The sequence below is a fragment of the Pogonomyrmex barbatus genome, unplaced genomic scaffold, assembly GCF_055798465.1.
Source record: "Pogonomyrmex barbatus isolate J1 unplaced genomic scaffold, ASM5579846v1 scaffold6, whole genome shotgun sequence".
NCBI classification, from domain to species: Eukaryota; Metazoa; Arthropoda; class Insecta; order Hymenoptera; family Formicidae; genus Pogonomyrmex; species Pogonomyrmex barbatus.
In genome coordinates this window covers 2,168,128-2,190,317 of record NW_028297160.1, presented here as the reverse complement: position 1 = coordinate 2,190,317, position 22,190 = coordinate 2,168,128, and the positions used below count along the sequence as shown (strand labels likewise).

At 36.4% G+C, this 22,190-nt stretch overlaps 1 protein-coding gene across 1 annotated transcript; it reads right to left on the bottom strand.

Moving 5' to 3' along the window:
- Nucleotides 1-247: 247 nt before the first annotated feature.
- Dhc93AB (Dynein heavy chain at 93AB) lies at nt 248-21,276 on the bottom strand. The gene is made up of 36 exons (XM_089082460.1): nt 21,039-21,276; nt 20,510-20,742; nt 20,144-20,409; nt 19,550-19,956; nt 18,736-19,163; nt 18,423-18,664; nt 17,754-18,018; nt 17,092-17,635; nt 16,610-16,927; nt 15,957-16,311; nt 15,492-15,763; nt 14,837-15,217; nt 14,443-14,591; nt 14,134-14,163; nt 13,249-13,494; nt 12,508-13,036; nt 11,771-12,335; nt 9,302-11,695; nt 8,754-9,115; nt 8,112-8,588; nt 7,666-7,930; nt 7,238-7,587; nt 6,813-7,075; nt 6,409-6,705; nt 6,102-6,271; nt 5,714-6,017; nt 5,183-5,652; nt 4,361-4,915; nt 3,996-4,296; nt 3,371-3,652; nt 2,814-3,115; nt 2,495-2,622; nt 2,195-2,409; nt 1,758-2,114; nt 1,511-1,659; nt 248-1,364 (listed from the first exon to the last, which is right to left on the bottom strand). The coding sequence occupies exons 1-36, from the start codon at nt 21,274-21,276 to the stop codon at nt 1,070-1,072; spliced, it is 13,404 nt and encodes a 4,467-aa protein (XP_088938586.1). The 3' UTR covers nt 248-1,069.
- Between the last annotated feature and the right edge of the window lie 914 nt (nt 21,277-22,190).

Sequence of the window (22,190 nt, the reverse complement as noted above, 5' to 3'; positions counted from 1 at the left end):
ATTCCACCAATATCAATTGCTTTCTAATTATTTTATAACATTTTTCAATTACTTTATATTACTTTGTAAAAAAATAATCAGTAACAAAGATTAAATATTTTCCGCAATTTCGAACATGAAGTTTTTATTCTACAAGAACTGTACTTTAAAAATCGTGAATGATACATTGAAGTCGAAAAATTTATCTTACTAAGATCTTTTGATACTATGACGATACGAAGACTTTTTCTTTCGCCATGCAGGTAAATTTTTCTTCTTTTTTTTCCCCGAGTATCATCTCAATACTAAATTAAATTGACCGACACTGTGTAGCTGGTGGATAGGCATCGGCTTTTGTTTACTCCGGGATACCGGTATTGATCTCCGATGTCTTCAGGGAGGGCTCCCGTTTCGACGAATGACGGATAATTTCTTCTTTTTCTCTGTCGCGGTCCTTTTTCTCTGAGCGCCGGTTCGTGAAACGGGCCAGATACTCCTTAGAGACCTCGCGTCGTTTCTCCTCCTATCTGTCGTTTTATTAACTCTCGGTCGATTAGTCGACCTCGAGAAGCACCCCATCTTCGATAGACCGTTTGGGATTTGCCGTAGAGCCGTTCTCTTCTTTACATCTACGATGTAATTGCGGATCTACATCGTGCGAAACATATCGTCTCAAAGGTAAAAAACAAAAGACTCAAGAGTAATAATAAGACCTAGATAACTGTCTTATAAATAAAATATTGGAACATTAACATATTGTATCTTTATTAGACAATCAAAATATAATATAAAACATATATAATTAATTTAATATAAATAAATAGAAACAATTATAAGCTGTCTTAATTAATTAATATTTCTAAGATCGATCTTTGCACAGTAGAGACAAGTGAAAAATGCTACTTTAATAAAGTAAAAATATTCCAAAAAAAAAAGGATACATTTATATTATTAAAGAAAAAGGATAAAAAAAGAAATTAATTAATTGTTATTATCTCACGATCAGGTACACGATGCAATATGTTCATATAGTACAAGCAATTAACATTAACTAAATAATAATCGCTAAATGTAACAACATTTATTTTATCTAGGTTTGTAGCAAGAGAGCAACACCGGCCAATGTCCATTTAGCCGGTTTGTCCTTGGTTTTTAAATTAAACGTCCATACATATGTCGGGCCACGCGTGCGTGTTTTGTACACCGGACACTCGTACATGTTCCTCAAATCCTGTTTGTCCTGCGTGATCGCGCGTACATTAATCACCGGCATCGCTGGATATAATTCCTTGGGTCTGGAGTCGACGATGATTCCTGTTTGGACGTCCCATCGCGCGCCTTCCATAAATATTCCGTGGACGTAGGCCCCGTCCCTTGGTGCTGACCTAACGCGAACAAATCGGGAAGGAAGTCACTCCTCGGCTCGATATACACGACGAATCAAGCCGAGCGATAACTATTCTGCTCTCGCGACCGTGTAGATTGTATCCGCGAAACTTCAACTTCCGTTCTAATTATCCTTCCTACTCACGTAAATTCCTCCTTGTTCTTTTTGGTCACGTCGCACTGGAGACACATTTTATCGAGCGGCAACTCATGTCTCCTAGCTGTCGATTGCATGATGGCGGTGAGCAGCGATTGGGGATTGAAAAATCCAGCGAGCCACACCGACGCTGGTAACTGAAAAAGAATTGTTCTTGTTGGCATATTACGTTAACTCTACAATAAAAAACATGTCATTGTCATATATTTCTGTGTATATATATATATATACACACTACGAAATCCGTGGACCATGTCTCCAGTTCTCTGATTCTCAGCAACAGATCGACGAACCAACCGGTCAGACCCAATAAAGACGGATAAGCTCTACTAGCCCACATCGGTGGAACTTGATCAAAGAATAACGCATTCTCCAGATCCTCCATGTCCGATGTTATGGTGAGTTCGCCTTTGAGACCTAGATCTAACTCACGCAGCGACCGTTTGATCTCGGTCGTCAGAAAATTCATCCTCTCGCATTCTTGAAAGGCGACGATCACGTAAGGTGTCCGTTCCTCGACTTTCCCCATGATCTCCGTCATATTAAATTCCTCGGGTAGCTTCTCTATTATCTCGTCCAGTACTTGCTTCACCTATAAGATATACAGTACGTTATACATAGTACGTTGGTCATTTATCTTAATATATCTACAAAAAAGATACGTAATGATACCTTCTCTTCTCGAGTAACAGTTTGTCCTCCCGAGCTACCGGTATCACGCGGTTGCATCTCAAAAACTGTTCGGAATAAATTCTCAGCCGTCGTCGTTAAAAAGCCGACTTCCGCGTTTGGATGTAATCCATATAGATATGGAGATTCCGGTGGTATAGCTTCGTCAATGTATGTGTGATAACCGGCCAGATCTGTATTAGGAGGCGCGGGAAAACCTGAAAAACAAGATAACGATTGGCATTTGCAGATGACTCTTGAAAATATTATCTTTAATTAATATTAAACAGCCCGTTAATTTACCTGGCGCCAGTTGCAGCTCTCCGTCGATCAGATCAGGCTGCATTAATTCTTCAAGATAGGATACGCAAAGTCTTCTGTCCCAGTCATCTGTTATGTGGCCGCCATACATAATTTCTCCGAAGAGATATCTTTTCAAGAATATTTATTGCTATATTTTTTTCATATTTTCAAGGATAGTTTTATTTTAAATTAAATTCTCTTTTTATGTATATAATGATATTCCACATAAATCTTGCAACTTTTGTAAATTATGTTGTGTATTTAGCCTATCTATTTTATTTATTTTTGACTTTAATTAAAAATTTAAATATATACTAACCTTAAGTCTTCCCAAGGTACTTTGGGGCTCGCTTCCAAATAATTATAAAGTACACTGACACTGATGTTCAAGTCTCCTACATTGAAGGGATATATTTTATTCCAACCTTGGGGTCCAAATTTACGACGTTCTGCGACGACTGCGTGGAAATAACATAAAGAGAATAAAATCGCTTTGAACTCGGCTTCTTTAGAGCACATCTCTAAAGTCTCTTGAGTAAAATTGTCTAAAGCTTTATGTAAATTAGCTTGCATGCCAGTAGGTGGTTCGTTTGTAATTTTAATCGATGATTCTAGAATACCCTACAAAATAAAAGTATAATATCGGTAATGTTAAAAGCAATAATGTTAAAGCAAATGTTAATTTTATTGAGTTTTTTAAACAAATTTAGAAAATAAATTAAAATTTATAAGTTAAGATGAGAATTTCATAAAATAATACAAATAAAATACAAATAATATTTAATGATATATAATTCAAATAATAGTTAATTCAAATAAGATATTTAAATAGATTATCATTTTTATTAAAAAGATATAAGATAGTAATATTTTTACTTGAGGTATTATATGACCTGCTGGTGTACTAGCCGGTTCTGCACTCATAAACATTCTATAATCGGGATGAGAACCTTCCGCAGCGACCTCCAATTTTTTTTCTAGTAATGGAAGCCACTTCTTTACTAAGTGTATATTTTGTAATACTACCCAATGACCATTTTTGGTTGCTATATCTATAGCCTGTTCGGCCACTGTTTCTTGTCCTTGACCAAGAGACACATTATGGAAATTTTGATTATCTGATGTAAAATTAAGACGACGACCCAGATCTTCTACATCCTAGATATAAAAAATAAACTGTTTTGTTATTTTTATTTCTCTGTATTTCATAAAATTTAATAACCTGCTGTTTTGTTAATCTGGGCGAATTTTACAACTAATAATTATTTTTTATGAATTTATATATATATATATATATATATATATATTTATTTATTTATTTCTAGCACTGACTACGTATTGTTACAAACGAATTTACATAGCTTTGTTGCCTATAATAACGTTGTAACGCTGTTGTATAAGACATAGCCCGTGATCGTATATGCCTTATACATATTTCTTGTGTTAAAAAATCTTGACTTATGTACAAAAATCAATAAAGATAAAAATATTTTATAATCACCTTCAATGGATTAACTCCAGGCGACAGAATAAAGAAAATGGGAGTACTGGGACTAGTCTCTTCAAAAGATTTTGCAAACTCCATCGTTCTCGTCTCAATGTATCTTGCACCGAGCTTTTCTTCGATAAACGCAGCGATGGCATACGTCATTCTGTCCGGTCTTAGAGCTCTCAGCATACACAGACGTTGTATAGCAGTCTTGTTTTTCCATTCTTGAGGAAACTTCTCGCGCTCCGGGCATTCGCACTCTACGAACTTTTTCCAGCGTTTGGCGGAACTCTCGATGTCCCGGTCCAAATTTCTTCAAACATACGGGGTAAGTAGATGGCTAATGCGACAGCGGGACAATAGTTTCTCTTGCTTACCGAAACTCTTCTCTTGTGGCGAGACTTCTTATACCACCCCAACTGGTGTTGGTGAGGAAATCGACCGGTGAAGTGACGTGTGGCGTTATAGGGAATCTCAGGAGAAAGTCCAGTTCGCTAGCCGTGACTTCGTTTCTCACCAATAAGATTTGGAAAGCCATTTGCGAGGCAAAGATTAGTTTGTCACACTCGAAAAGTCCCCTGCTGGTATACATGAAGACTGAATACGTGATGCACTCGATCAAATTTTGCACTCTTCCCGCAACGTCGGGCGCAGGATCAGCCTTCAAGATCGCTTTCTGAAAAACTACGCTGAAAGCTTTCAACGAAAATTGATAGATAGGATTGATCGTATTCAGATCATTCAAAATGAAGTATATTAACGAAGCTCTTGCTGCTGCCGGTCGATAAAGTTCTCGAGCCGCGTCAATCTGTCGACTGGTGCCACGAGCCTCCGTAACCTTGGATTCGATTTCTGCAGCAGTGCGCTTAGTGGTTTCCAAGTTCTCCACGAGAGATGTATCTTCGAGGACATTACTACCGGCTGATGACAGTCTAAGATAAATCATTCTTATTGTTAAAATAATAATATTAAAATTAATAATTATAGACATTATATCTATTTATTATTTGACAAACATGTTTCTATATTTAAAAGTTCATTCATTATTGACTGTGCATATGTTAGAAAAAAGGAAATACATATATATATATATATATAATATATAATATTTACATCATTTTTTTTAAAGAAACAGGTTTCTTTCTCGCGTAGCAAAATTTTTATATAATTTATTACATTGCGACGAAGCAAAATTGTACCTCGAAAGAAGCGAATCTTCAAGACTGTTGAGAGTAATCTTAAAATCATTCTGTTGCCTGGTAAGCTCCGCCTTCAACTCCTCCAAATCTGGTCTCTCAGCCTTAACCACTTCCGCGAGCAATTGATCCTCCAGCCCGTCTCTCGTCACCGTGAAATTAATCAGCGTAGTTTGCGCCTGCATTTCCGGCTTGTAATGGGGATTAGCTAGTTTCGTGTGCAGCAGCAATCTAAACATAGAATTGTATTCCACCTCCTTATCGCCGATCTTAATGGCTCGACCCTTCTTGATTAAATTTTGGCCTAGTAAAGGATCCAGGACGGGATCTACAGTCTCCCCGATATTCTCCAGCAGAACCGTAGATCCGTTTGCTAATGATAATTCGATCACATCCAAGTAACCACGTTGACCTAATCTGATCACTTTCAGCTCGTCTCCGTACTTCTCCTTGATCCATTTTATACCCTGAAGCTGTAAAAGATTTTTTATCAAGTTAAATCTGGCTTTGTATAATTTTTTTTTTATGTTTTACCTGTGGATCTATCATCAATGGCCAACGATCAGAGTTGGTCAGTATCGTAGCGTTTTCTGTTGACATTCGATCGTTCGGCAATCCCTCGTTATTCCATTTAGCGATTTGCGTGTCGTCCGTTAGTAGCGACAGAGGATCCAAGCCTTCGGTAATTGGAATCATCGGTTCTACGTTGCGTATGAACGGCAGCCATTGTTTGTTTAATAAATCCTGCCGGAATTGTTTTGTAAAGCAACCCACGTAGGATATAAAAGCCGTCACCAGTAATACATCGCCGGGTAACGTCGACGCTTGTTGCATAAAACTACGAATGTTTTCAAGTTTCACTTTGTTATCGATACAATAATACGCTATTAAATATCATATATGGCAAAAAAAATCATCTCACTTTGCCACTGAATCAGCCCAACGAACATTTTCAGATGCCAACCCACCAACTAATCTATTCGCTAACGCAATCGTTGAATTGGTGGCATCGGCTTCCTGTTGACATTTCAATTTTTCGGATGTCGCCTGTTCAAAATCCGCTGTTAACTTCGCCAATTGTTCTTCTAAAGACTAAAAAAGAAATCGGTTATTTAAATGAAAACATTGCGTGTAAAATAAAGTGTGTGGATTTATGCAATTTTTTTATGAAACTTTGAAGTATTAAATCACAAAGAATGGGTAAGTCTTTGAGATTAATATTTACTTACGGCTACTTTTCGCTTGATACCGCTAAGCTTGTCTTGAGCTGCAGCCAGCTCCGCGTTTGCGTGTGCAAGAGCCTTTCGTTTCGGCTCCACATCACAGAAGACTTCGTAGAATTTGATAATATTAATTACCCAGGCACATAAACCCGCCGCAGCGGCCGATTTGGATCTTACAAATTCAGGCTCGAATTCGGAGTCCTTAAGATATGGCTGTATCGCTTTAATCACTTCAGGATGTATATTCTCTTTATCATAATTGATTAAGGAATCCAAGAAAGTATCCACTTTTGCCATCATAATCTTTATAGAGAAAACAAAGAATATAATAGCTTTCGATACTTGTCATTTGGACGAAATCACGATGAGAGAAACTCTCTTTTGAATCGTTCCAATCGATTTGACAATACCTTGGCAGCCTTCCAACTGCGATCTTTAGGTACTTTGCCAGATGGTGCCAAAAGAACCATGACTGCAGCAGTGACATTTGTTACGGCGCCAGGAGGCGAGCCGAATGATTTCAATTCTGTTAAATTCGCCTTGTTCAGAGTATTCAGAGCTTCTTGTGCGGCCAACAAAGCAGGCTCGGCTTTCATTAAGTCTGCTTCGCAATCTTTTTGTTTCTTTGAGACTTCATCGGCTATCACAGCCACTTTGGATTCCTCTTCATCGGCTAAATAAAACAATATTCTTCATAAATTTAATTATTATTAAATAAATAAATAAATATATATATGTTTCTTTAAATTTATTATTTTTATATTATTTTTCATTTAAAAAGATTTTTTTATTTAATTCATATAACTTATTGTACTTTACTAATGACATTATATACCTATCGCTTTCTCCTTTTGGACTTTCTCCGTCTCAACACCAACTATGGCAATTAGAGCGTCTGCAGCTTCGTTCTTCTGTTGTAATTCTACCTCTTGTACAGCCAGTTTCTTTTTTAACTTATCCACTTGTACGGCCGTTGATCTCAGTTTGTCCAAACCGTTTTCCAATCTAGCCACTCTAGCACGTAGTTCAGAAGTTTTTGTTTTTAACAATCTAGTATATAAACTTATCTGTTCCAAGAAAGATTTTGGAGTCGTGTAATTGTAACGACGTTCACTATTCAGATAATGACGACTGGCTATATTTACGCTGGTGTGTGCATGGGCCATAAATTTAGCAGCTGATTCTCTGTCACAAAAGTGTGTTCATTATTTTAGATTATATATATTGCCTCTCTATTTATATTTCATTATTATTATTTTATACCTATATGTTTCTGACAACTCTTCTAGTTCTTGCAAGAATCTTTTTGACACTGACATTAATGCCTCTTGAGGCCACTCGTGAAACCAGTTTATCATCGTACAATTTATGATTGCCGGAAATTTTCTCGATCTGACCCGCAGAGTCGAACCGACGGGAGAGAAACATAATACTATCCTAAGTTGTCGGCGAACACGGTCGATGAAGAATTTCCAGCAATTTTCACGCGTGTCCAACATACCGGCGCCTTTTACTTCGTTACGAACCCCTTATTAAATTTTAATAAAATATATTAATTTTTTACATCTACGTTTATTTAATATTTAATAATAACAACAATGTTAATATAAAAATTTACAAATGTAATTTAATTAGATAATAAAAATATTTTTGAAAATGTTGTTACACGATTAATTATCTAGCATATTAATTGAAATTGCTTGTCAAACCTGCTATTATATTTTCCACTTCGTCCTCGGCAAATAAATCTGGAATTTCTCCAGACGCGAGCATGTCATTGATAAGTACCAAAAATTGTTCGTTTGACACTTGCGCGTCTGTCATCAGGAACATGATACCCAAATTTTTCAAGCCCGCTTTTGAATACAGGGCAGCGAGTTCTAATTTTAAATCGGTTACACCGTAACCCTTCTTCAGCTGGACTTGAAAAACTTCCAAGGAACTTATAAAAGCTGCTAATCGCGAAAGACTTTGTTTACCGGATCCACCTACACCCATTAAGAGAGCACTGCCTCTAGGTGATTCTAAGATCCTATTTACGCGACATACGTGCATCATAGCATCTTCGAAAAGCACTAAATTCATAGCTGCTACCAAGTCATTATAGCTAACCATTGCCTCCGACAACAGCCGATGTAAAGTTGTCCAATCTTTGACAGGCATGTACTTTGGTTCTCCAACACCTCCTAAACATTATATAATTTTTATCAAAAATATCCGAAAATATAACTTATATCTTGCATAACAAAACGCAAATATTGATTATTATAATATATCAAAATTTAAATCATACATTTTAATTTTTTGAAAAATAGAAGCAATAAAAAATTAAAAACAATTAAAAAATGGACCTGCAAAATGACAATAAATGTTAGGTTTCTCCAGAATTGCGCCCTCATCCACTTCCTCCACATTCTTTTTCAAGATATCGAATTGTAGTTTTAAAAAACTTTCTGTATCTTTCTCGTCTGTTAATTTATCTCCATAGACACGTTGAGTTTCGTGCATCCAAAGTCTGATTAGATCCACCGAGGATTGTAAGCACTCATTACCGCTGAACAATAGACCTTGAAAGCAGTTAGAAAGTTCGCGAAGATTGAAGATATAATGGAACTTCACGGCTGTTGGTAGAAACATTTGAGCGCAACGATGATGGAGTTGAATGCTCGCTTGCACGATATTCGGACACAATTCAGTGACGTTTGCAGGAAACCTGGTAAATATTATTAATAATTAATATTATATTAATTAAATATTTTTATTTGAATTAAATATTTTTTTATCACAAAATATTACAAAATACTTTTAATAACTTTTAATAATTATTTGATGAATCATTTATTTATATTATGTGTATATATATATATAATATGTAGAATTTTATTATTCATTTCAATACCTGTGTTCTATATTTGCAAGATGCTGCGACAAAATAGAGGCGTATATTGTCGTCAAGGAATCCACATTCGGAAAGCTAACGGCAAATACAGCAAAATGCCTTTGCAACCTCGGGTTAATTGTAAACGACCCAGCGGTCGGATTCATACAGCTGACATATTGACAATTGTGAATATCTTTTAGAGTTAATTTAGTTCGATCGTACCAATGACCGTAATCTAAATGCTGCCTAATCAATGTATGAGGCTGGACGGTGCCGTACGCGTCCACTTCCGGCATGTTCATATCATCGATGAAATATACCAAAGTTTTATTTCCCGGTGGACCATAATTTCTGCCAGCTTTCTTTTCTAGTGATTTTTCTAAGATCTTCTGCAACATTTCGGACGAGGTGTAGAAATTAAACGGTACGTTGGACACCGCGTAATTCTCAGGAAGTTGAAGTAGTTTCTCAGCGACCAGGACAGTCTTGCCACAACCAGCTGTACCGACTAACATTATCGGATGCCTTTCCGGCATTAACAGATCAAGAAAATATTTTATTCTAATAGATTCCGATGTATAGACTAAAACAGCTTGCAATGGTATTTCCGGATCCAATTCAAATTTTGGGAGACGTTCCGTCCAGGGGACGAAACTCTTTGTCTCATTGTCGATGTAATAATCGAAAACTGTGCCTTGCGAGGGGAATTTCACTTGCTTGAACTCATTAATCCACCATTTAGTGAATTCTACTCGATAATCCACAGTTTGATCTTGAAACATGGCGGAACCGAATGCCCAGACGGCAGCGAACACGAAATAAAGTTCATAATGCTCTTTGTGAAAGTCGCCAGTCGTCAACTCCGGTCTTAAAAGACAATGGAGAAGATGACACAACATTTCGACGTGCGCCATATCGGCTATAGGTGTTATCTTTTTAAATCTTGTTCGTAAAGTTTCGAGACAAGTGGGAATGTATTTGTCGAAAAGCATGACCAGATTCGACTTCTCACTCTGCAACGATCGCTTCTCGATCCAGCTGGTCACGTACGGATTCCATCCCAAATCCTGCGGGTTTATGTACAGAATACCAGCGCGTGAAACTGTGGCGGGTGTGGCGGTTCTCAAATTCGAGATCTCGAAGAGTAACCTCATCGCCGGCGTAAGAGCAATCCGTTCGTTGCTAGCCAATGTTAGAACCTTATTATCGTCCATAACAGTGTTTAACGATTCGATCCACATCGGATCAATGTCGCCGTCCAGAACGATCCACTTTGGATTTTCACCGCCTAAATTTGCCTGCTCTCTCATTATTACTGAGAACAGACCGTCTTTCCACTCTCGCGTCGCCGGATTGATAATGCCGAAGAGCTCGTCATTGGTCACAGCTTTGGGATTGAGATCGTTGTACACCGGCTTTCTCTTCATATTATGATAAGTCTTGAACAGCGTTTTCCAAACTTGGGTCTTTCCGGAACCAGCTGTACCTACAATAAAGACGGAGTGCCTTACTTCTAAAAGTTCCTCGAGCTGTACGACCTTAAGAATGAAGCCGTCTTCCGGTTGTAGACTTAGATCGGCAGCCGCTTGTTTAACCATTTTTTCGAATTCAACATCTCTCTTTCTAGGAACGTCCAATGCTGGAAATAGATCCGCTATCAGACCCATAAAAACTGGCAGATCATCCGACACCACTTTAGGAATATTGAAATCTCTTAGAGCTCTCATTAGAACTTGTTCTTCTGGCCTTTCTGGGTCACCCCTTTTTAAGCTACCAGCAACTACTAAGACTGACTTGATCGCTCTTAAACCCCAATCATAGTGATCCTGTTTGGATAACAACTCTTTACATAACGTGTAGAGTGTAATAAACTTTCTCGCGAGTACCCTCGCATCCTGAAATCCTTCCGCCACTAACATTATCTCACATATCAATTCGAAATCGGGCACTACCATGGCGCAGGGACGGAAAAGCGCCTTCAGATTCTCCGGTAATTCCGTGCGGCCGGCGTAACCGGGATTCATGGTAATGAATATGCCAACAGTCGGTTCGAGAGCTATCATCTCGCCCATGAAGTTGAACTTTTCTTTTTTATCTCTGATGGCGTCTTGGATTGATTTTACTTGCACGGCGACTACCGAAAGCACCTCTACGGTAATCCTATTGAATTCGTCGAAGCAACCCCACGCGCCAGTCTGCGCCAGACCCTTGTATATGTTACCGCAAGACTTGTAGTCCATCTGTTCGGAGCAATTGAACACGTACACCATTATGCCGAGAGCTCTACCGAGATCTTTCGTGGTCTCGGTTTTTCCGGTCCCAGCTGGTCCAGCTGGACCACCGCCCATGATGAGATGCAGAGATTGCGTTAAAGTTATGTAGCACCTATCCGTTAGCGGCGTTATGACCAACCTGAGAGCAAAACGAGGATATATTGCGAGTGATGAAACAAATAAATATCAAGGGAAACATAATGCGTGCTCTAACCTGGGAGTATTTCCCAGGTATTCGTGAGAATATTTGAACTGAGCGTCGCAAATATTTGCGAAGCAATCCTTCTCCTTCTCGTCCCATCTGTGCCGCAGCTGACTTTGCCATTGGAAGGCTTGCGCGCTCTCCACCTTCGACTGTACTAACTTTGTTACCACATCTCTGGAGTGGACGTCGATCGTACAGATGGTCATGACCTTTTGTCTCTCCTGCTTGGTCAGTTCTCCTATCAACAATGTAATCAAAATGCTTAGCTGTGAGATCTGTTTCTTTAGATAATCTTTGATCGAATTGTCATAGCCTTCCTCGAGACGCGCGAAAGCCATATTGACTTCGGTAGTCCACCAGATCTGTGTTCCGCAGAGAGACACCTGGGCTGGATAATCAAACAACCACTGCTCTCGTGGCTTTTCTTCATATGTCACCACCGCTTCGCTAAAGTAATGTCGTATTGATACACGCATGGCTTTCTGTAGACGATTCAACCATCCTTCCACCGCTCCTTCGCAAATCATTTCGCAGTTTGCGAATTCCACGTATTCACCATCTTTAGCAAACATACCTGAAATATGACAAAGAATTACAAAACTATTTAAGACAAAATGTTGACTAATTACTTATGATTATTTATTAAATATTATTAATTAATTTCTACTTGTGATAGATATACTAAAGTAAATTACTAATTAATTAATTATTATTAATTTAATTACTTATGATGATTAATTATTTACCTAGAACGCGTTTTAACGATGCATCCTGATCATCGAAGTTCAGGCGCGCCATAGAATCGAATAATTTTGTCAAGTGTTTTGCCACTATTTCCGGTTGGTTCCCATTTGATAATATGTCCAACAAATCGCTAGAAGAAACAAAATAGAATCGTGGAAAAGCAAGACGTTTTGTTTCGAGATATTCCGCCAAAGCTTTCTCGCATAATACGAGTTCTTTCTGCAGAACGTCTAGAGCAGACACGAGACCGTCTTTATTCGTCGCCTCGATGACATTCGGCGTTTTCGCCATCTTCTCCGTCATCTCTTTAAATTCCTTATCGATGCGATCGAATCGCTCGGCATCCACCGGCAACTGCCGTCGAATATCTTCGGACGACATAAAGATGCTTTCAAGATGCATCCAGGTGCGCTGAACTTCGAACCAAATCGTCGTTACCTGATCGGCAATACTTAATTTCTTCTGCCACGACGACACTTCCTCCAGGAAGTGTGCGATAAATTTCGAGGTGATCAAATTTTGCAGTTGTACCTATGCGATTTTAAAAAGTCATTCTTAAAGATTAATAACAATTTTGCCTATATATATATATATATATATATATATATATATATATATATATATATATATATGTATATATATTATTAAAAACTTTTGATTGAAAAGATATAAAATGCTCTAGTTTCAAAATTAAGATATTAATTAAGATATAAATTAAGATATTAAGATATTAATTAAATAACCTGGTTCTCTTCTAAAGTTTCAATCAGTTCCTCACTGGCTCTTATTAAAGTTGCTCCCGTGCGAGTGTGAACTTCCCGCTCAAATTCCATTTTCGACCACGTAATATTCAACTCTTTCATATATTTCTCCATGGACATTTCCTTAACCGCTTTATCTACGATATTCTTAACTTCTTCTTCACATTCATGGAGATTCAATTCGAGTAAATCGGCTAGAGTCGTCGATTCGTCCATTACGAAACGGACCTATATTAAGTAAAAAGATCGCCTAATTATGAAATTACATTTTCTCGATAACAAGTTGCTGTGTTGGTTGAGTGATTTAGTTTAATTCAAATAATAATCTAGAGTGACGTAGGAAATTGCTAAATGATGTAAAATATGTGTGATCTGTATTTATAGCAAATTTATTAAAAGATCGTACAGTGATTTATACAATGAACGAAGAATGAGGAACTTACATTATGAAATAATGGTGGTGAACTATATAAATATAATTAATTATTTCTAGCATTTAATGCTAAATGTGATTATTTCTTAATCTTTATCATTTAATTGATGCGAAATTTATATCATAATTTTAGCATTAAATGAACACATGTAGCGTTTAATAAGCCAGTAAATGTCTTGCGAATAATAAAATCCTAAATTAAGTTTACATTAATTAGCGTGTCGCATGCTGTATTATAGCCATGCCTACAAAATATTTTATAATGTATAATGTAAAAGTCGAATGTGATGTATAATAGTGCGCGATTATGAAGAACTATCGTGCCGAGATTGATTTTATTAAAATTTATAATTTTAGCTATTATATAAAAATTTAATAAGAATGCAGTTTAAAAGTAACTTCACACGTGATATGCGTATGTACAGCGGACTTACGGTCATTTCTGGAGTCATGTTGCCCAATTTCTGTAACACCGATAGCGTATATATACAGCGGTGCAACTAAGTCTAGTATGATTTGATGTGATACACATATTCGCATTAGGGAATTTTTATATACAATTTTGCAGAATTATTTCAGGCGGACAAAATGATTTCGTAATATCGACAAGAAATGTTAGAATGTAAAAGGATACGGATATAGAGCTCGGTATGAATATTATATGTCTTAGCTAATAATATTATCTTCTAATTTATATCATAGGGAAATGAATTAAACATTCGCTCTGCGAAGTCCAGCGATACCTTAGTACTATTCATCAGCTGTCGCCAGTGTCTTTCCCGTATAGCTGGATTTTGCAATTCCCCTACGGCACGCAGCGACGTAAGCATATTCTTTACCGTCGCTTCCAATGACACGTAAGTGTCCCATGGCCTCATTTCTTTGTCCAGCGCTGTTATGGATAAAATACACTTGAATGGGGAATTAAAATTGTATCACTCTTACTGAGAGAAATATTTTTGCATGATTTCGCAGATAATAAAATAAAATTATATTTTATGTAACGATAACTTAAGTTGCGGGAATGAAGAAGGGAGCGCGATGAATAGCAATATTTTACAACAGTATATTCAGGACGTAAAACTGCGCAATTCGAGAGAATCCTTTGGGACCGTGGACAATTTCTTAGCTACTAACCACGTATCTCCTTTGCGAACTTCTTGCACTCGATGTCCATATTCTCCACGTCGATTTTCCTCCAGGGTGTCGTCTTCCAGCCCTCGATACTACTCTGTACTATATTTACATAATCCCAGAGCTGCTTAAGCATCTTCAGCTCCCTCCTGCACTGTCTCAGCTGTTTAAATTCGGGTACTGTCACTTCAAATAACGAGGCGGATTCTTGTATATCCTTCATTTGGCGTTCCAGCATGAGAATCTCCTTGTGGGCCTCGTCTAATAGCTCATACGGATTTTTGCAGTCATATTTAAAGAAAGCATATCGCCGAAATGCCTCTCGATACTGATTTATTGTAATATCGAATGCAGAGATTCGACCACGAATTCTTGATACCTCACCTATTTATTTTTATATATTCTTATTAAATTTTATAATTTGTACATTATAATTATAACATGATATGTTACAATAGTGTCAAAATTGAAAATTACGCATTTCCTTAAATTTTATTTTTAGAAAACAGAAATCAAGATAGGAATCAAGACGCGCTATTAATTTTAAGAATAAATATTCTTATCTATATATCTGTAATTAAATAAAATTAAATAAGTTGACAGATATATAATATCGTCAACTTAATAATGTTGATTACTTCTCACTACTTTTACGAACCTGCCTGCAATGGCGCAACTTGCTGCTTCACCATAAGAGCGAGTTTTTTCGTGTTTGCCCATTGCTCCGGCAACTCTTGCAACAGCACATTTACTTCTTCGGGTATATCTTGATCGTAAAATTTGAGCAACTCAATGGTTTCCTCTAATGGGTGAAACATCTCGTCTGTAGTTGGCTGACGTTCTTTCACTTGCAGTAGGTAGCCCATTACGCTTACCAGAGCAGCATAATCGCCTGGTTGTACTTGCTGTGATAATCCCTCGTCCGCTAATCTAAGAACCAAACATATAAGTTTTAAAAACAAATCATAATATAAACAAGTCATAATATTAATTAAAAATATTATATATATTTTTATAAAAATTAAGAAATAATGATTTATACAAGGAGCGGCATCTTATTTCAATTTTAAGGAATTATACAATATAAATTATATTGTATATTGTATTACTTTATGAGGAATACCTTATAAATGTTCCCAGATCAGAAAGGCTGCTCGTTACACGATCGACTAAATGTTTTTTAAACATATTTGACCATTTGCATACAGTGTTTAGGACTGATTGTCTGAAGGGTCTGAGATCTACTCTGAACCAACCGCAAAATACTTTAGACAGATCCATTTCCTCGATCTCGAGATAGAGGCCTTCGTAAAGGTCAATTTGTTCACGGAATTGCTCCATTTTCGGCGGTGACTTCGTTGGACCTTTAGGGTCCTGAGCCGCTACCATGTCCATTTCTTCCACTGACAATTGTCGGCTATACTCGAGGAATTGTTGCATCACAACATCCCTATCATCCAGCCATAAATAGGCATAGCCTAATCAAACATTGAAACATTACATTGAGATTTAAAATAAAATATACTATATACATTTTACATTTTTAAATAAGAGAAACAAAATAACGTTTTCCATAATTTTCACTGCATTTTTTTGAGTCTAATTTTATTTAATCTGTTATAATTTATAAATAATAAATGTTTAATTTATTATTTATATCGTATTGATTATATTTTATTATATAAAATTTTTAAATAAATAAATTTTTCTGAAAATGTTAAGAATTGAAAATTTAATTAAAATCCGAATTATTATTAATAATTATTATAGTGGTACCTTCAAAATTACTACAGAAATCAGTAGCCTCTTCTACAGCAGTAGCTACGCTTGTCAATATTTCATCTTTCATTCCTTTGATGTCTATATCACATGCTAATTCTTCAGCATATCCTACAGAATCACATTTTAATCGTGGTATCAAGGCAGCCATACCGGTAATATCATTTAACAAGCCAAGGATCAGTTGATCAAGTCCGTCTGGATCATCGGGTTCTAACGACGGAATGTAATATAAATCTGGATCCCTGAGTTCTAATTTTGCTTCAAGTAACGGCTCGCATTGACCGATTGGATCCATACTTTCTGCTAAATAGCCTAAATATGATGAAAAAATATTATTTTATTTTATTAAACTTTCGTAATCTCTATCACATGTTTATAAATAAAAAATTGATTAAAGAAAAAATATTAAGTTAAATTTCCTATGCCATAAAAAAATATGATCTTCTTTTTATTTTAAAATAAATATATATATAAACCTAAGGAACATCCAACCGCTTTACGAAGAGACTCGAGCACAATGTCGTCAATATATTTCACATATTCTTGCCAAGCTTTCTGTTCGGTTTCATTAATTTGGAAGAGCATTTTATTTTCCTCTAATATCGAATGTATCTGCTCAGCGGCCTTTGTAATCTCCGCGTAACGTTTTGATACTTTTTCCGAGCGATCTTCCAAGGCCAGCAATGTCTCCTTACGACGGTCTTTCCGTTCTATGAGGGGCGTTTTCGTCCAGGGTTCCAAAATGTTTCTGATCTTTTCCACGTTCGATTGGGCGGACTTCATGCGCTTCCACAATCCCTCTACGAGATCACCCAACTCCGTTATATATTCCAGAAGCCCGTCTGATCTCCAGCACAGCTCATCTTCCCCGCGGGATATCAAGGAATCGATCCGTGCCAGTTCTAATTCGATTAGATCGAACTCAACTTGCTTGGTCGTTTTACGTATATTATTGTATGAGTCAACTGTACTAGCTAACATCGTGCGAAATTTTCTGAATGTCTCCGCACTTTCAGATACCTGACGATACAGTATAAAATAAAAATAATTAATAACAAATTTGTGTAACATATAAATCTTTCTGAACACGAAGACATAATTGTATTCATCCCAATTAGAATACGAGGCCACATCTTACCTTGATAGCTTCTTGAGGAATATCGGAGCGTGACATTTGTTTTAAGTAGCTCACTTCTTTCAATACTGCAAGAAGATCGGGATCGAAATTTAATAATAAAACATCAGCTTCTCTACAAAGCAAATGACGATTAAGACCAACATCAACATTTTGCGGTACCATTTGTGCCCATTCAGTAAAAAGATCGTCTTCCTTGTCAGCAAATATTTTTATTAATCTTTCGTAACGTATTATTATATTTTTACCTTCGTCACTGTGCACGATACTGCAAACAGGAGAAGCTGTAAATGTATTAGCTATAGAAGAGACAAATTTTATATAATTATATAATTTTTATTTATAAAAATGAAGTAATAATTGAGGAGATGGCTGGAATAAAGGCACAATTCTATTTAAGCTCTTTTTTCAGAGATTAGCGCAAATAAAGGAATTGATGTCGCTTATATATTGATTATATATGAATAGTGTTTTGATTGTCCTAGGGTAATGAAAACGATATGATCTATGAAAAAAAGAAAATTTGTTGTATAATAAAAAAAAATAGCAAGTTATTTTAATTTTTCTCAAAATCAAGATTTTATAATTAGGCTCTTATTCCATTTGTCCCCTCAATTTTATTTAAAGTAGTAGTAAATTTAAAGAAAAATTTTGATGTATTATGACACGTACGGATGCGGCATAGCTTTGAATGATTGTATAGGCAAGTTGATACGCTGGCGCAACATGCTGGTGAACGTCAAGGCAGTGGCCAAAGGTGGTAGATCAGTCAGAGCTCCTCTGGTACCGCGATTGAACAAAACTTCCACCACCGAAAGTTCCATATTCAAAAGCTCGAGAATTCGAGCGTATCGATTAGTGAATTGCTTTCGTATGACAGGACGCTCCAACACCGACCCGGCGATGTTTATTAACTAAAAAAAAAGAAAATTTAGGCTATTGACGAAATTGTGTTTCGTAAGAAAAAGAAATGTATTGTACGAACCTTGAAAACACTTTCCAGATTACCGCAATCGTCGAAAGCTTGGCACAGAATCGCTGCCAGTTTGCTGTCAAGATCGGTGATGGATTCGGCGAATTTGATGCAATCGACAACGAAAGATTCATCGTCCGGCTCGAGAACGTCGCTGGCTCTCACGGTGAACGAAACGAAAAGCTGCTGAAATTCTTTGAATACGTTTATGATCCTCGCGCTCAAGGAACGTCCGAGAATGCCGCCTACTTCAATCTTCTCCAACTTGGAAAATTCAAGAACGGTATCGAAGAGCCACTCAATATCCGCGAGTCGCTTCAAAAAAGCGTCGAGACGAGTGAAGACGGCGGTCGAATTGAATATCCAAGGTGGAGCTTCCGGTTTTAAGCCTGGCATGTGCTTTCTCAGTTCAAACTGTCTTTTAAATTCTTCCAGAATTCCTGAGTAAAAAACACTTTTGAAATCTCGAATAAAACAACAGATTAAAATATGCCATTGGAATTGTCATTTTGTTTAAGGTATTACAAAGCGTAATTTTTTAATAAATTTATCAAATTTTATCAATATAATTTATCTTATCTTAAATTTATAATATTTTATTAATATTGTATTATTATACACATGTTATTTTACTTTATTGATAATATATTAATATTATTTATAAAATTTGACACTTGCAAGTTCTGGTACTTGTTATTGATGATTATTCATCATTTCACTTTTTTATATAAAAAGAAAATTAATAATAAAATAGTAATAAAATAATTTTTTTATTGCAAACTGATTTCTTAGCAAGAGCTAGCAAAAAATTTCAAATTAACATTACCTCTCGATATTTTAACGCGTTGGAGAGCTTCATCAACATCGCTTTGAAATATTGATGTCGGATCGAGAAATCGGCGTGCCTCTTGTATTAATAAGTTGCATATCTGTCGAAGCATGATGATGAGTTTACTGGAGCTTTGATAACTCTTGCATTTCGCCCATGCTAATCCGAGCGAATGTATCAGAACAGCCATCAGCGGTTTAGCTTCGGCGAAATCAATCTCTTCTATGGACTTGAAACACTTTGCCAAAGGCATTAGATACAAGGATATGTCCTTCGCTTCGGCCAACGAAGAGACAACATTGTCGAATAACGTGCGGAAACAAGGAAAATAAGCGCTATCAGTTTTTTCGAGAATCGTCGCCATCTTCTTCACACGGTCTTCTTGCAGTTGATCATAAATGTATCTGCAAAAGATGCGCGCGACAATAAATCTATTTATACCTATCAATATATTTATATTTTTATTAATAATGTAAAAAAAGAAAAAAAATATACTGTTTTATAAAAATATAAAACACACACATATATATACACACATACACACACACACACACACACATTATATATGTATATATATTTATTATTCGATACCTTAAATTCGCCAATCTAGTAGACCAATAATCTAGCTCGACGTTGGGCGTCGGATTTTGTCCATTTTCAAATGCGACGCTAGATTCATGAGTAACGACGTCGTTTACTAAGTAAGCCCATTTTATCACCACTCCTTCTATAGCACTTTTCAAATACAGATCGGCCGCTTGTGATCCTTCCGTAGTGACCAATCTCTCAACTTCCGTCACTTTTTCGAGACCTGCTGGCATCGGTAGTACAGTTCGTCCGTTTACCTGTCCTTTCACCTAGACATTCAATAAATATTAAATATAATATTTATTTTTTTAAAGATTTTATTTGAAAATATGAAATTTAAATACATTTAGTTATCAATTGCTTTATTACCTGATACAACGTTCCACGGAGAGCGTGCACGTGTTTACATATGTCGTGAATCGCTACTTCCGGCAAATCCTTGTGATTTTCTGGTTTAGTGAGAAGAGGAGCAAATATATTATCCACTAACGTAGCCAATTGGTCGACAACTCGATGAGATAGATCTCCCATGATTAACATGGCTGAACATCCTTCCTTGTCTTTTAATAATGGAGCTTGCTTTATTTTGATTGCATAAACTCCTACAACAATGATAAATAATTTTTTGAACAGCTTTTCGGTTTATTACATTAATACTATAAAATTTAATATAAATTTTCTCTATGATATGAATATTCGCGATTTACAATGGATAAAAGTAACAGTACTAAGAAAAAAACCTTTTTTTTTTACATATAACAGTATATAACAGTATATAATGTAATTAAACAAAAAAGTCTTAAAAATTTTGAAAAATTTTTAGAAGTCGTTAATTATTATTAAAACGTCCCTAATTATTTAATTTCAATATAATAAATCGCAATTACGAAGAACTCACCTTTTGTTCTCTGGCATGGTATGGGAAAACTGGACGATGCCACTAATTGCGCATTCGGTGTTAAAACGACAAAAAGGGCGATCGGTAATGGCTTGTCCAGAAAATCCAACACTGCGTTCCGATATTCCTCTGTCAATAATAATCTTCCCCATTTTTCTGGCTTTAATTTCAAACTCTTCTGCACGAAACTGCTGATGTACTCAAGTCGAAAGTCGGGTGGTGCTTCCGGAGTAGTCATTTCTATCCGCAATATTAAAAGACATTTGTTTATCTTTTTCTATTTAAAAATTATAATGTAGATTCTTTTCTAGACTAGAATAATATCTGCTTAGGAATAAATAAGTCTTGCTCATACAAATATCCATATGTCTATTTGCTGATTATATTTATTCGATTACAATTAGAATAAATTAGAATACTGAATAGATATACTGATTAAATTTTTTTTAGACTCGGTAGATTAATAACGATCTCTCAATGGCGCGATAGCAAAGTTCGAAGAACCGAATGACCGAACTACTTCGCGTCAAGAATTCAAGCGATGCTTTTCGCGAGTTCAGGGGGAAGAGTGATCGTAAAGAACGCGAAATTTTGCTGACGTGGAATATCAATGCTCGTTAAATGGCTGTCGTGCAAGCGGGTCAGGAAACCAGGTACGGATTGAACCAGAGAAAAGCAGTGTGGTATTGGACGATCGTGTCTCTCCCGAGTTGGAACCTCGCTCGCCCGTTGGCCCCCAATTGTCACGGAACGCATGTAATATGCTGAAAACAACTGACATTGCACGCGATATTCTCCTTCCGCGCAGCGGCAGGTACGATCTCATTCCTTCTGCGAAGTTTCCTTAAGCTCGCGCAGCTAAGTCTTCCGGTCGCTAGCGTGACGTTACGGTTCCTTCTACTTGCGGCTTTCCAGCGACGTGAATTTTCATCGTCGTTTGCTACATTCCCGTAAGTTTCCCGTTGCATTTCGCAAATACTATAGCGAAATAAAATTTGCATTTTTAGTTTGAAATCTTAGTTGGTAAACGATTTATTATCAGACGAGTATTTAAAGTTTGTTTTTTGGATATTTACGTTGCTCTAAATATTATATAATTAAAATATTATTTGAGTTTAAATTATAATGTAACGTAAGATTTTCATATGTATG

Coding starts and splice junctions, on each gene's coding strand:
- Dhc93AB (XM_089082460.1), bottom strand. CDS start 21,276: ATGACTACTCCGGAAGCACCACCCGACTTTCGACTTGAGTACATCAGC. Junction 17,636..17,753: donor TTCCTCAAGAAGCTATCAAG/GTAAGATGTGGC, acceptor CTGTATCGTCAG/GTATCTGAAAGTGCGGAGAC. Junction 7,076..7,237: donor CCAAAAGGAGAAAGCGATAG/GTATATAATGTC, acceptor TGTTTTATTTAG/CCGATGAAGAGGAATCCAAA.